The sequence below is a fragment of the Capsicum annuum genome, unplaced genomic scaffold, assembly GCF_002878395.1.
Source record: "Capsicum annuum cultivar UCD-10X-F1 unplaced genomic scaffold, UCD10Xv1.1 ctg1491, whole genome shotgun sequence".
NCBI classification, from domain to species: Eukaryota; Viridiplantae; Streptophyta; class Magnoliopsida; order Solanales; family Solanaceae; genus Capsicum; species Capsicum annuum.
The window spans coordinates 356,887-372,348 of record NW_025820326.1 but is presented as its reverse complement, the minus strand read 5'-3'; the positions used below and the strand labels follow the sequence as shown (position 1 = coordinate 372,348).

Genomic DNA, 15,462 nt, shown 5'->3' with positions numbered 1-15,462 from the left:
GAAGGTTCCAGTTGAAGCTATCGGGACTTATCGTTTGATTCTCGATACTAGGCGTCACTTAGATTTAGTTGAAACTTTATATGTTCCTTATCTTTCGAGAAATTTAGTTTCTTTGTCTAAGTTAGATAAGACTGGATATTTCTTTAATTTTGGTAATGAATGTTTTACTTTATTTAAACATAATTATCTCATTAGTACTGGTACTCTTTATGATAACTTATATAAATTGAATCTTGATAATCTGTTTGTCGAAACACTCTTCACTCTGCATCATAATGTTAGAACCAAACGAAGTTTGGTGAATCAACAATCTGCTTACTTATGGCATAAATGTTTAGGTCACATATCTAAAGAAAGGCTGGAAAAATTAGTTAAGAATGAAATTCTTCCAAATTTAGATTTTACTGACCTTAATATTTGTGTAGATTGTATTAAAGAAAAACAAACAAGACACACAAAGAAAGGAGCCACAAGAAGCACACAGCTTCTTGAAATTATACACAAATATATGTGGCCCTTTTAATATCACATCTTTCAATAAAAAAAAATATTTTAACATTTTTATTGATGATTTTTCACGTTATAGATATATCTATTTGTTGTATGAAAAATCTCAAGCGATTAATTCTTTAGAGGTATTTATTATTGAGGTTGAAAGATAACTAGATAGAAAGGTAAAAATAATCAGGTCTGATAGAGGTGGTGAATATTATGAAAGATATGATGAAAGTGGACAACACCCAGATTCATTTGCTAAATTCCTCGAAAAGCGTGGTATATGTGCTCAATACACAATGTCTGGCACACCACAACAAAATGGTATGGCAAAAAGGCGTAATCGTACATTAATGGATATGGTTAGGATTATGTTAAGAAATTCATCTTTACCTCCTTCGTTATGGATGTATGCTTTAAGGACTGCCATTCACTTTCTAAATAGGGTTCCTAGTAAAGCAGATTCAAAGACACCTTTTGAATTGTGGACTGGTAGAAAACCTAGTTTGAGGCACCTGCATGTTTGGGGTTACCTGATAAAAGTTAAGAGTATACAATTCACAAGAAAAGAAATTGGATTCAAGAACAATCAGTGGTTTCTTTATTGGTTATCTAGAAAAATCAAAGAGGTATAGATTTTACTGTCCTAATCATAGTACTAGAATAATTGAAATTAAAAATTCTAGGTTCGTTGAGAATGGCGAAGTTAGTGGGAGTGAAGAACTACGTAATGTGGAAATTAAAGAAGTTAGAGTGCGAATTCCTCTACCCTGTACTTCTTTTAAATTTATTGTTCCTGAAGTTGTTATACAAAGTAATCAACAAGAACAACAAATTAATGTTCCTAATAATCATAATGAAGCCATAATTGATGAACCTGTAGTAGATGAACCACAAGAAGTAGCATCAAGAAGATATCAAAAACAATAAATATCTGTTATTTCTGATGATTATTTGGTATATCTATATGAATCAGAAACTGACTTGGGAATTGATAATGATCCATTTTCATTTTCACAAGCCATTGAAAGCAACAATTCTAATAAATGAATAAATGTTATGAAAGATGAGTTAAAATCTATGGAACAGAATGAAGTTTGGGACCTTGTTGAATTACTCGAAGGTTGCAAAAGAGTTGGGTGTAAATGGGTCTTTAAGACCAAATGCAACTCAACTGGCAACATCGAACGTCATAAGGCCAAACTTGTTGCCAAAGATTTCACTCAAAAGGATGACATTGACTATAAAGAGATGTTTTCACCTGTCTCTAGAAAAGATTCACTCAGAATTATAATGGCCTTAGTAGCTCATTATGACTTAGAACTACATCAAATGAATATGAAAACAGCCTTTCTGGATGGAAATTTGGAGAAAAAAGTTTATATGAATCAACCTGAGGAGTTTTCTATTAAAGAAAAGGAACACATGGTGTGTAAACTTAAGAAGTCAATATACGGACTTAAACAAGCTTTTCGACAATGGTATCTTAAGTTTAATGAAATGATTGTCACCTTTGAATTTAAAAATAACGTTGTTGATCGGTGTATATATCTGAAGGTCAGTGGGTGTAAGTTTATTATGTTAGTCTTGTATGTTGATGACATATTACTTGCTACTAATGATCTTGGTTTATTTCATGATACCAAGAAATATCTCTCTAACAACTTTGAAGTAAAAGATATGGGAGAGGCATCCTATGTGATTGGAATAGAAATATTTCGAGATAGATCACAAGGATTGTTGGGATTGTCTCAGAAAACCTATATTAATAAAGTATTAGAGAGATTTATAATGAAAAATGCTCATCAAGTCCCGTTTTAATTCAGAAAAAAGATAAGTTTAGTCTTAATCAACGTCCAAAGAATGACTTGGAACGAAAGCAAATGAAAGATATTCCTTATGCGTTAATAGTTGAGAGTCTAATGTATACCCAAACATGTACCAGACATTAGTTTTGCTGTTGGAATACTAGGCCGATATCAAAGTAATCCTGGAATGGATCACTGGAAGACTGCAAAAAAAGTGTTGTGATACTTACAAGGAACTAAAGATCATATGCTTACTTATAGAAGATCTGATCATCTAAATGTGGTTGGATATTCAGATTTAGATTATGCTGGTTGTGTGGATACAAGAAAATCCACATTTAGATATTTGTTTCTGTTAGCTGGGGGAGCAATATCATGAAAGAGTGTGAAACAGTCTATTAGAGCTGCATCCACTATGGAAGCTAAGTTTGTGGAATGCTTTGAGGCCACAGTCCACGTTAATTGACTGCGAAATTTTATTTCAGGACTTGGACTAGTCGATAATATAGCCAGGCCGCTGAAAATTTATTGCGATAGTACTGCCGCAGTTTTCTTTTCTAAAAATGATAAGTATTCGAAAGGTGCTAAGCATATGGAATTGAAATACTTTTTGGTTAAAGAAGAAGTCCAGAAACATAAAGTGTCAATTGAATATATTATCATCAAGTTGATTGATGATCCTTTGACGAAAGGATCATTGCCCAAAACATGTGTTGAACATATTGAAAGGATGGGTCTTATTGATAGCAATGAATGATTTCATGTAAAGACTTTATTATGTTTATGTAATTGATACTTTGAGCTCAAATTATATATGCTTCTGTTGTTACCTGTTTTCTCCTTTATACATGATATTGTGAATGATGATGACAGGTTCTGACTTAGATAAAAGATTCTAAGTATTATCATTAGACCTATTATATATTTAAAAGATTATGTTAGGTAATAGACTAATATTGTAATACATGGAAGAAATTATGTCAAGTAAAGTGAGATACAATCGCCATGACTCATTTTAGTTGATTTATTTAATGATGACAAATGATGTTGGATTTAACGTTAATTATGCACATGATTGACGTACATATTAAACCACTAAATTAGCATTGTATGTGCCAAGTGGGAGAATGTAAATTTCTATGGCCCACATAATTAATTTATTTGTTGGTTTAATAATAATTGAATAAGTTAAAATCCTAAATCTGTATGGGAAAGTTACCTAGTAGGATTAAACTACTGACTAATCTGTTAGTAGGATAATTACTGACTCCTAGTAGGATAATTACTGTCTGTTAGTGGGATAACTGCTATTTGTGGGATAATTATTATATCCATAAATAACGTTGATGGAACGTGAAAACATAACTATCCGCTCTCCATATTATAAAAGGGGCCCTCTCTGCCAAAAGAAGAATAAGCTCCATCAAAATTATTCTGAAAAGTAAGGTAAAGAGAGAAAAAATTCAGTACTTCCGCTAATCTCGATCAAATAAAAAAAGAATGAAGAATTCGGATATGTTCCTGACTGGCTTATTGTTATAAAATTATTGTGAAAATCATATAGTTCTATGTTCCTAAATAATTGATAGGATTTTATATATAAGATTATTTAAGTTATATAATCTATTAAATTTTTACACTTACGACATGGGTGCAGCGACAGAGGTAGAGTAGAAGGTACAAGTTCGCAAAACCTAGTAGGATTCATTCATACCTTGTATTTTTTTCATAAAAAATTATTTAATATGTACAAATTATTAATTTAAAATTCAATAACTTAAAAGGCCTAAAATCCATCCATAAACTCCAAATGGTGAATTCTCGCCTCTATACAAGATACTATAAACTCATGAACCAACTAACCTCCCACAATAATATATTTTATAGAAACCTCTGTAGTTGTAGTTCATGGGATGTACATGATCGACGACCGACACCCCATTGCCAAAGTCATCTCGCCATGTTAGAAAAATATTTTTTATTGTAGAAAAGCTAAAAAAAATACAAATATGTAATCTATTATTTTTACCCGCAAGAGTATAATACACACTCACCATGTCACTTAAGCATCCAAGTATAAAAGAGATTTGTATTTTCTCCCTTCTTTTAATCTATATCTATATATCTATAATCTATCTATATCTATATTTATAATATATTAAAAGTGTAAAATATTGTTTGAACTTTTTGCCCTTTATTAAAAGTTTTAATTTAAATAAAATCGTCTTTTTACTATTTTTTCTAATATTTAAGAGTTAAAAATTAATTAATTTTTTATAATAAAATCTTTCTTTATTAGATGTTATCAGAATTAATGATTTTTTCTAATATTTAAGTGTTGAAAATTAATTAAATAGATTTATGATAAAACATTAATGATAACTAATACTTTTTCCATTAGTTTAAGAATTCTAAGTCAACTAAATTTGATTTTAATAAGATTTGAAAAATCTAGAAATAAATATAAAAGTGTTAGAATAAGTAAAATTTTAAGTACGTAATAAGAATAATAAGAATGTAATAAATAATTTTGTAAAATATATATATGTGCTTACAGTAAAATATATGTTTATCTTTACATTATTATATTAAAATATGAAGCATCTTTACAAAGTGGGTTGAACTTTTTAGACTTCACTAAAAATCTCCGCAAGAGACAAAGTCATTTAATTTTAAATAATCAAATATTACACGTGCAAGATACGTGCGATTAAATTAGTTTGTATGAAACGTGCGTGGAAGGTATCATATGAGAAAGGCAAAATGGTTCAATGGACCCTTGTACTATGTTGGTTTTGTAAGTTGGACACTTCTACTTACATGTTTATCATCTGGACCCCTGAACCCATTAAAAAGTTATATTTTGCATCCTTTGACCGTTGACCGAGCCTACATGGCATTGAAATTGCTGAGTAGGACGAAGAGAGTGAAGGCACTTGCCTAAGGTGCGAGTGGGATCAATTTTTAGTCAATTTTATATTAAAAAAATTAAAAAATAAATAAAAAGTCCACTCAAATTTTTTTCAATTTTTTTAATATAAAAATATTTTTAAAAATTAAAAAATAATAAATTTTAAAAAAAAATAAAAATCTCCATTAAACTGAGAGATCAAGGGAGAAACTGGGAGTAAGAAAATAATGAAGGAAAGGGCAAGAACATGAGAGATCGAGATAAAAACAGAGAGAGTGTGATCGAATTTCGATGAGGTGCGGAGATAACCCATTAAAATCGGTGACCAAGATCTTCATAGGAATCGATCATATCCACCAAAAAATGACTCAGAACTTTCCATCGTAGGAAAATCGGTCACCAGCGGTTGAAATCACCCGCGAAATACCATTACCGGTGAGCTACGAGTGAGCCGCCAACATAATCCATTTCATTTAAGTTGTACAGTTGGTTTGAGAATTTGTCCCATTTCCATTTTGGTTATCAAATGACTGTTCGTTTGGTCGTTTTCTCAGCTCTCACGCCCTCTCTGCTTCATTCTCTCTCTCTTGTTGTTCAGATCTCTCTCTCTTGCTTAATCTCTCTCAGATTTGTGTGTGTGCGTGATATCAATGAAGAGTGTGTGGTGTGTGTGAGTTGAGTGTGTGTGTTTTTCTCGGTAGCTGGGTGTGTTTGTATTGTTTTCGCTATATCAGAAAGTCATGGATCTCTATGTGTGTATGTGTTTTTATTGTGTGGGTGTAAAATCTGTGAAAGATGATTGTTGGAAGCTCATTGTGAGTGTGTGTGATGGCGTATATTGAGAGTGACCAGGAAAAAAGTTCGTTTGTAAGAAAAAGAAGAAGAAGAAATAAAGAAAGAAAAACAGCAAAAAGAAAGAATTGGGGAAAGGGAATAGAGAAAGATAAACAGCAAATGAAAAGAAATGGGGAAGAGAGAGGAAGAAAAGGAGGGGGGTTTCTTTTTATTTATTTATTTATTTTAATATGTAATATTTTTTATATATAAAAATGATGTGAAAGATGATGTGGCACACGTGACAGCTGATGTGGCAGCTGACGTGGGAGAGTGTGTTACACTCACCCAAAAAGTGTTTAAAATGTTGTTTTTTAGTGGGTTCAGGGTCCAGATGACAAACATGTAAGTAAAAGCATCCAACTTACAAAACCAACATAGTACAAGGGTCCAGAAGGTCATTTTGCCTATGAGAAAGCATTCACTAGCATAATCAGATTTCCTTGTGCCCATCCTCTATTCCCTCATTATGACTTATGAGTTACTCCCTTTGTCTGACACACTTCTTTTTAGTTTATCGACATATTTCTTTATTTGGCAACATTTATTCCTTTCATTCGTTAATAAATAGTTATTTAGCTTAGACACACGCCTTAAGAAATTATTCATTCCTCAAAAACAAAGAGTGTTTTACTAATTTACCCTTAATAAATACCTTAAAAAAGATGTAGCTCTTGAATACCCCTTCATTCATTTTTACTATTACGTTTTACTTTTTGAGATCAAAATTTCTGTTATGATATTAATGTATATCAATTGTAGTGAATGTCTATCAATATCTATCAAGATATTATTTGATATCTATCAGGATTTGAAGTCTCTATCTTGTACTCAGAAACTAGGAGTAAATTTTCCCTATAAATAGAAGGGCTTCCTTCATTGTAATTCATCCCTCAAGAGAAATAACAATTACTCTTTCTATTCTCTTTAATCTTCTTCTCTGTTCTTTATTATTTTATAACACGTTATCAGCACGAGACTCTACCGTCTCAAATTTGAAGGCTAAGGCTAAGGTATTATTTTTTATTTCTTCTTTTTTATGGCTAACAATCTTACGAAGTGTGAGTTCGTTGCCCTTCAAAGTTCGGGCAAGAACTACATTTCATGGGTGTTGGATGCTGAAATCCACCTAGATGCTATGGGTCTTGGAGACGCCATAAAGAAAGAAAATACAACATCTAGTCAAAATCGTGCTAAGGCTATGATTTTTTTGCGTCATCATTTTGACGAAGTTCTGAAAATTGAGTACCTTACTACTCAGTATCCACTCATATTGTGGAATAGCCTAAAAGAAAGATTTGACCACTTAAAGATAGTCATTCTCCCAAAAGCACGATATGAGTGAATGCATCTAAGATTTAATAGAAGTCTGTTCATGAATACAATCCTGTCATGTTCAAAATTTCTTCTCAATTGAAACTATGTGGAGAGACGGTCAATGATGATGATATGATGGAAAAGACACTCTCCACTTTTCATGCCTCGAATATGCTCTTACAACAACAATATCGAGAAAAAGATTTCATAAAGTATACTGAACTGAGTTCTCATCTTCTCGTGGCTGAATAAAATAATGAATTATTGATGAAAAATCACGAGAATCAACCTACTAGATACACCACTCCCTGAGGTGAATGATGTGCACGCTCACTATGCTAGGCACGAAAAAGGTCGTGGCCCTGGTCGTGCACGTAGTCGTGGACGTGGTCGTAGTCGTGGTCGCTATGACCAAGAAAGAAACCCTGTTTCGGGTGTTAATCATTTATCGAACAAAAAGAATAAAGGATGAGAAACGTGAAGCAATTACTTATTTCCGATGTGGTGGAAAAGGATATTATTCACGTGATCGTCGTGCTTTCATCTTTATCAAGTATCACTAAAGAAGAAAGAGAAAAATTCCGAGGCTAACTTTCTCTCTGAAAATGATGTTGACATCACAAGCTTGGATGTAGCAGACTTCTTTGTGCACCCTGAAGGAAAGATTGATCACTTAATTGGTGATGGTTTTGTAAACATGGAAGAATGAATGCTTTTTAATTTTTTTTTATTATTGATAAGAGTTAGTGAATAAAGAATCGTATAAAAATAGTTTTTTGCATAAGTATTAGTTTTTGATAAGTATCGATTAGTTTAATTATATTATTGTTGTTTATTATTGAGTTAAATCAAATTTCAATTTTATTATTTATTGAAAAAAAAACACGGTATAATGGAAAGAAAAATTGTTGACATTATGGACATGTTAACGTTTTGGACATATTAACAATATTATATATATTATTAATGTTCTGGACATGTTAACAATATTATATTGTTATTGCAAATTAACATTTGTTATTGCATATTAACATTCTGGACAAATATAATATAATAATATTATATTATTATTGCATTTTAGTGTTCCATACTACTAATTATAATTATAAATATATTACGTATTACATATTATATTGTTTTAATAGTTTTAATTTGGACATATTTTTTTTTATTGCTTAGTAAAGTGTGATTAATAATTTCTTATAGTATAAGCTTTCACTTTGTACAATGATTTAATATATATTTTATTTGGTGTATGTCATTTTATTTGAAGATATGGATAATTTTAAAAGTAAACTGTCCAATTGTGAAGATATTTGTTTGATTGATTCTGGCACTACACATACGATATTCAAAGACGAGACATATTTCTTTCATCTAAATATGGGCAAGATTAATGTTACTACATTTCTGGTAGTGCTAATTTGATTGAAGGCTTCGGGAAAGCCATTATAATCTTGCCCAAGGGAACTAAACTCGTCATAAATAATGTTATGTTCTCTCCCAAGTCTCGGAGAAACTTGATGAGTTTTAAAGATATCTGTGAAAATGGTTATCATATCAAAACATTTGATGAGATGAATCTTGAATATCTTGGCATCACCAAAAATGTCTTTGGGCAGAAATGTGTTATAGAAAAAAATCCCTGCTTTATCTGCTGGCCTATATTGGACAAAGATTTGTGCAAATTGAGACACATTCTATAGTAAACCGAAAATATACTAATTCCAATACTTTCGTACTTTGGCATAATCGTTTGGGACATCCTGAATCTATAATGATGAGACGAATCATAGAAAATTCAAATGGGCATCCATTAAAGAACTTGAAGGTTCTTTCGAATGGTGAATTTTCATGCAATGCTTGTTATCAAGGCAAGCTGATTGTGAGACCATCGCCAACAAAAGTTGGGATTGAGTCCCCTGCGTTCTTAGAAAGCATACATGGGGATATTTGTGGACCCATTCACCCACCTAGTGGGTCGTTTAGATACTTTATGATCGTAATAGATGTTTCCTCTAGATGATCTCATATGTGCCTTTTGTCATCTCGCAACTTGACATTTGTAAAATTATTGGGACAAATAATATGATTACGGGCACAATTTTCCATAATTAAATTAAGTTCATTCGTCTTGATAATGTTGCAGAATTTTTATCTCAAGCATTTAATGACTATTGCTTATCGATTGGGATAAGAGTGAAACATCATGTACCCCATGTTTATACTCAAAATGGCCTTGCTGAGTCATTAATTAAACATCTGCAGTTGATAGCAAGACCATTGCTTATGAAAACTAAGTTGCCTATTTCTGTTTGGGGTCATGCAATTTTGCATTCTGCAATATTTGTCTTAGACCGATAAATTATCATAAATTTTCTCCGTTACAATTGGTTTTGGATCAAGAGCCTAATATATCTCATTTGAGAATTTTTGAATACGGTGTATATGTGCCTATAGCACCACTAAAACGCACTAAGATGGCCCCCCAAAGAAGGTTAGGAATTTATGTTGGGTTTGAATCACCCTTCATTATTTGCTATCTTGAATCATTAATGAGAGATATGTTCATTGCTCAATTTACAGATTATCGGTTTGATGAGATAGTTTTCTCAAAATTAGGGGGAGAATATAGTGACATCAAAAGAGAAATTTTGTGAAAAAATTCATTACTATCTCATCTTGATCCATGTGCTTCTATTTGTGAGCAAGAAGTACAAAAGATTATTCATCTGTAGAAAACTACAAATCAAATGCCAGACACATTTACAAATTTAAAAAGGATCCTTAAATCACATATTCCTGCAGAGAAGATCCCAATTCGAATTGATGTCCCTAAAGGACCATCCACTAGTGTCATAGCTAATGAATCTAAACCACGCTTGAAGCGTTACAGACCATTAGGTTCTAAGGATCGAAATCCTAGAAAAAGAAAAACAAATGGTCAAGATGACACTGCAAAAGATCCTCACATGGAAGTTCAAGATTTGAGCAATGTTAATAGTCCTGAAGGAATTAATGAGCCTGAGACTCAAGAAAATGAGGACCTATCCATAAATTCAAGTGATGTTGAAACAAATTTAAATCGATCTAAAATAGTAGTGGATTATGTCTTTCCATATAATGTTGTAACGAAAATCATGCAAGATGTGAGGATCTTGAACCTCGATCTGTCACAGAATGTCGACAAAGAAATGACTGGCCAAAATGGCAAGAAGCAATTCAATCTGAATTAAATTCACTTGCCAAACGTGAAGTTTTTGGACCTATAACTCAAACCCCTAATGGTGTTAAGCTTGTTGGCTATAAATGGGTCTTTGTGCAAAAAAAATAAATAAGAAAAAAGAAATACAAAGGAATAAGGCATGCCATGTTGCACAAGGTTTTTCATAACGGCCTGGTGTCGTTCACCATTTATGGACGCAATAACATTGCGTTATCTTATTAGTTTCACTGTCCATGAGAGACTTGAAATGCATTTGATGGATGTGGTAACAACCTATCTATATGGAGTACTTGATAATGAGATATACATGAAAATTCCTGAAGGATTTAAAATGTTGAAAGCATATAGTTCAAAGCCTCGAAAAATGTATTCCATTAGATTGCAAAGATCATTGTATGGTTTGAAGCAATCTGGATGCATGTGGTATAATCGTCTTAGTGGATATTTATCTAAGGATGGTTATACAAATGATGAAATTTGTCCATGTGTTTTCATAAAGAAAACACCATTGGAGTTTTTTATACTTGCTATCTATGTCGATGACATAAACCTTATTAGAATGCCAATAGAGCTTCAAAAGGCATTTGATTACTTAAAGAAACAATTTGAGATGAAAGATCTCAGAAAGACAAAGTTATGCCTTGATTTGCAAATTGAGCATTTCACAAATGGCATATTTGTCCATCAATCTGCCTACACAGAAAAGGTGTTGAAACGATTTTATATGAATGGAGCACATCCATTAAGTACTCCGATGGTTGTTCGATCACTTGATGTGAATAAGGATCCATTCCGACCTCAAGAAAAGAATGAGGAACTCCTTGGTCCTAAAATACCATATCTTAGTGTAATTGGTACACTAATGTATGTTGCAAATACTACAAGGCCTGATATAGCCTTTTTAATTATTTTGTTAGCAAGGTATAGTTCTGTTCCTACCAGTAGACATTGAAATGGGATCAAACACATATTACGGTATCTAAAAGGGACTACCGATATAGGTTTATTTTATTTTAAAGATTGCAGTTTCAATCTTGTTGGTTATGCTGGTGCTGGGTACTTATCTGACTCGCATAAAGCTCGATATCAAAAAGGTTATGTGTTTATATGTGGGGGTACTGCCATATCTTGGAGATCAACAAAGCAGTCTATCATAGCCACTTCATCGAATCACACTAAGTTATAGCTATTCATGAAGAAAGCTGAGAGTTTGTGTGGTTGAGGTCCATAATACATCTCATTCGAGAAAAATGTCGATTGAAATGTGACAAAGTACCCTCGATTTTATATGAAGATAATGTAGCATGCATAGCACAACTTAAAGAGGATTCATAAAAGGAGATAAAATGAAGAACATTTTGCCAAAGCTCTTCTATACATATGAGCTCCAAAAGAACAGTAATATTGATGTATAACAGATTCGGTCAAGTGACAATGTGGCTGATTTATTCACCAAGTCTCTTCCAACTGCAACTTTCAAGAAGATGGTGCACAAGATCGGAATGTAAAGGTTCAAGGATGTTATTATTAGGGAGAGCTAATACGCGTTGTACTCTTTTTACTTAACGAGGTTTTGTCCCACTGGATTTTCCTTGTAAGGTTTTTAATGAGGTAGCCGATATGCGTATTGTTAGACATTCAAGAGGGAGTGTTATGATATTAATGCATATCATTTGTAGTGAATGTCTATCAAGATCTATCAAGATATAGTTTGATATCTATCAGGATTTGAAGTATCTGTCTTATACTCAGAAACTAGGAGTAAACTTCCCTTATAAATAGAAGGATTTCCTTCATTGTAAATCATCCCTCAAGAGAAATAACAATTATTCTCTCTATTCTCTCTAATCTTCTTCTTTGTTCTTTATTGTTTCATAACAATTTCATAAATTTTGACCAACATTTTAAGATGTATTATTTTCTCATATTAATACTAGAAGGTTTGCAACTCATAGCATCTTTTTATAGTTTTCAAATATCTAAATTTAAAATTTAAATTAATCTGCTACGATCTAGCTTTAAAGTTTAATTTAGTCAAATTGACTTTTGTAAAGCAAACGTGACAAGTAATAGTGAATAGAATGAGTAATTTCTTGATTATGTAAAATCTTTTTATTTAAAGAAGGGTAAATTAAAAAAACATCATTAATACTTTCTTGATTATTTAAACCACAAGAATAAAATGATAAGATTAAAAAATCACTTATCTAGAAATGAAGGGAATAATAAATAATCAATATTTTACTCATATTGGGTCCCACTTATTTGGCAAAAATCCATCAAAAGTGTACTTTTCTATTTTACATTAATTGGAACCAATGAAGTGTAGACTTTCCATATCCTCAATTAGCAATTCTTAAAAATTTGAACCTCAAAAGTCAAAACTTTGTTTCTGAACTTTCAGGTTCCCTATTTAAGAGTTCTTCTCAGGTTTTTTATTGTACAAGACAACCTTGTAGCTTAAAGAAAAGGTTTGTAGACAAAGTAATGGAAATTAGCTAAGGAATATGTATCTTGAAAGAAAACATAAAAAGCATATCAAGAAAGTTTTCTTGTGAATTTTTTCCAAGTGTATATATACACAACAAACTTAAATCCTTTCCATCAACAAGAAGAAATTAAAACCTTAAAGAAACGATTACAGAATTAGCAAAGAAACATAGAAAATGAATTCAAAAGGAGCTGTAGTTGCTACACCAACTCAAGTATATGAAGATTTTGTGCCATCATCAAAGCTGGTTAAGGAAGAACATTGTGACACAATTCACCTTAATCTTGCAGGTGCTTTTATTCTACCTATTATTTGATTATCTGGTTTTCTCCTCTACTAGACGTGGATTTGTTAGAATCTATTGTGCGCGCGTGTGAGGAAAAACAGGCATATATATAAAGAGCAGGATTCATTTGACTCTAAATTTTGGATTCACCATCACTTTATATTTGGCCTCCAACCAAAATGTTGCATGCAATACATGCACTTGGTTTTTTTTTTTTTGGATGGGGGAGTGAATCATAGACGGATCTAGGATTTAAAAGGCAATGTATGCACCCGAGAGGATATTTAAACTTGCTTTACTCAAAGTAAATTATTTTCACGACTTATGTTACTTGAGATAATTGAGAAATCATGCGTTTACATCATGCACAATTGTTGTTACGTTCTTCATAAATTTCATGGCTAACCTTAGCTTAGAGATTATCTTCTATATTGTGGAATGTGTTGATTCATATACGATTATTTTAAAGAAGATGAACATTTAACCTAACTCAACCTGAAAAGCTAACTCATGAAATAAAGATATTGTCCAAAACGGTATATAAGGAGACAGTAGCTTATTCTCTCAACTGATGTGGCATAATGTTAACAATTACATACTAATCAACATTGAGAATATACAGGTTTCAAGAAGGAACAGATGAAGGTTATACTGACCAGTACAGGAATTCTGAAGATCAGCGGACAACGGCCAATTGGGCAGAATAAATGGCAGAGGTTTCACAAGGAATTTCCTGTTGCAGAAAATTGTGACAAAAGCAAAATCAGCGCAAAGTTTGAAAATGACATTCTTCGTGTTCAACAGCCAAAGATAGCTTCACTAGCGAATAAAGATAAGGAATTGGCAGCCAGAGGAGCTGAAAATACTCCTGCAGCTAAAAGACAGAAGACCAGTTTACGAGACGAATTTAGTAAACAAGACAATGCTGATATTAATACTCCTGCAAAAGAAGAACCAAAGAAAGCTAGTCCTAAAATAGGAGAGCAAACAGAAGCTAAAAGTGTTGCGGAAAATAAATTACCAGCAGATAAAAGTAGTTCAAGTAGTAGTTCATCCAGTGAATCCGAAAGTGAATCGACTGATGATGAGACAGATGATATTACGACCGGAAATACCAGTAATTATTTGGCTGCAAACCTGAAGAAGCCAAGGAAAGTGATCAAATTGACTCTTGTTGCTCTTTCAGTTCTTGGCATTGGGCTCTATGTCGCCAACGTGATGAAGTCTGCCAATGAAGCTGAAGAATGAGACTATTCTTTGCATTTCCTCCCTGCTATGATTGTGAATAGAATTAACTAACAAAGGATCCCATTTTCATTTCTAAAATGTAATCAACCAATTTGTTATCAATCATAAAACCATCATTTGAACAAATCACAAGTGCTAATGAGGTTGAATGATCTTCATTTCACGCGTGCTCACTAAAGGTCTGCATCATTTGGACCCATTGTATATAGACTGCACCCACCTCTACTTGCATTATCAAGCAGCTACCTAACAACAGATTATTTACGGATTGTCATTTTTCATTAAGATAACGGTCAAAAACATAACTAAACTATCACTTTTTTTCTGAGTTTCACGCCCCAACTATCAATCGTTCCCTTCTCCAACCTGAATTGTAGCCATTTATGTATTATAACACACCTCAACTATCATTTGTTCCCTTTCTTACCTGAATGATGGTGATAATTCAGGTAGAAAAAGGCAAAATTGATAGTTGAGGGGTGAGGGATTGCAGTGGGTTGCTCCTCACCTCTAGAACATGTTCCCAGATCAATTCACACAATAAGAACTAGGAGAGATATAAGATAAGGAGTGCAAGAATAAAGTAAATAGCAGACACAAGGATTTTACGTGGAAACGCCTTGCTCAAGGGAGAAAAACCACGACCTACCTCCAAGATTTCTAAGCTTTACTATATCCAAGCAACTTCTTGAATACAAACTCCAAGGATTAACCTCATAATCCTTTGTCTCCTAGCAATAACTCTATTACAAGAAGACCAATCAGTACCTCTACTGCCACAAGCTCCAGACTTTAACTAGTCACACCAAGCTAACGCTAGCTTGAACAATTGCCTAACTCTAGGTG

General features: G+C 32.6%; 1 protein-coding gene across 1 annotated transcript; it reads left to right on the top strand.

Moving 5' to 3' along the window:
• Nucleotides 1–13,194: 13,194 nt before the first annotated feature.
• Nucleotides 13,195–14,742, top strand: LOC107855006 (inactive protein RESTRICTED TEV MOVEMENT 2). The gene is made up of 2 exons (XM_016699985.2): nt 13,195–13,372; nt 13,991–14,742. Exons 1-2 carry the CDS (start codon nt 13,258–13,260, stop codon nt 14,614–14,616), a joined length of 741 nt encoding a protein of 246 aa, XP_016555471.1. The 5' UTR covers nt 13,195–13,257; the 3' UTR covers nt 14,617–14,742.
• The last annotated feature ends 720 nt before the right edge of the window (nt 14,743–15,462 follow it).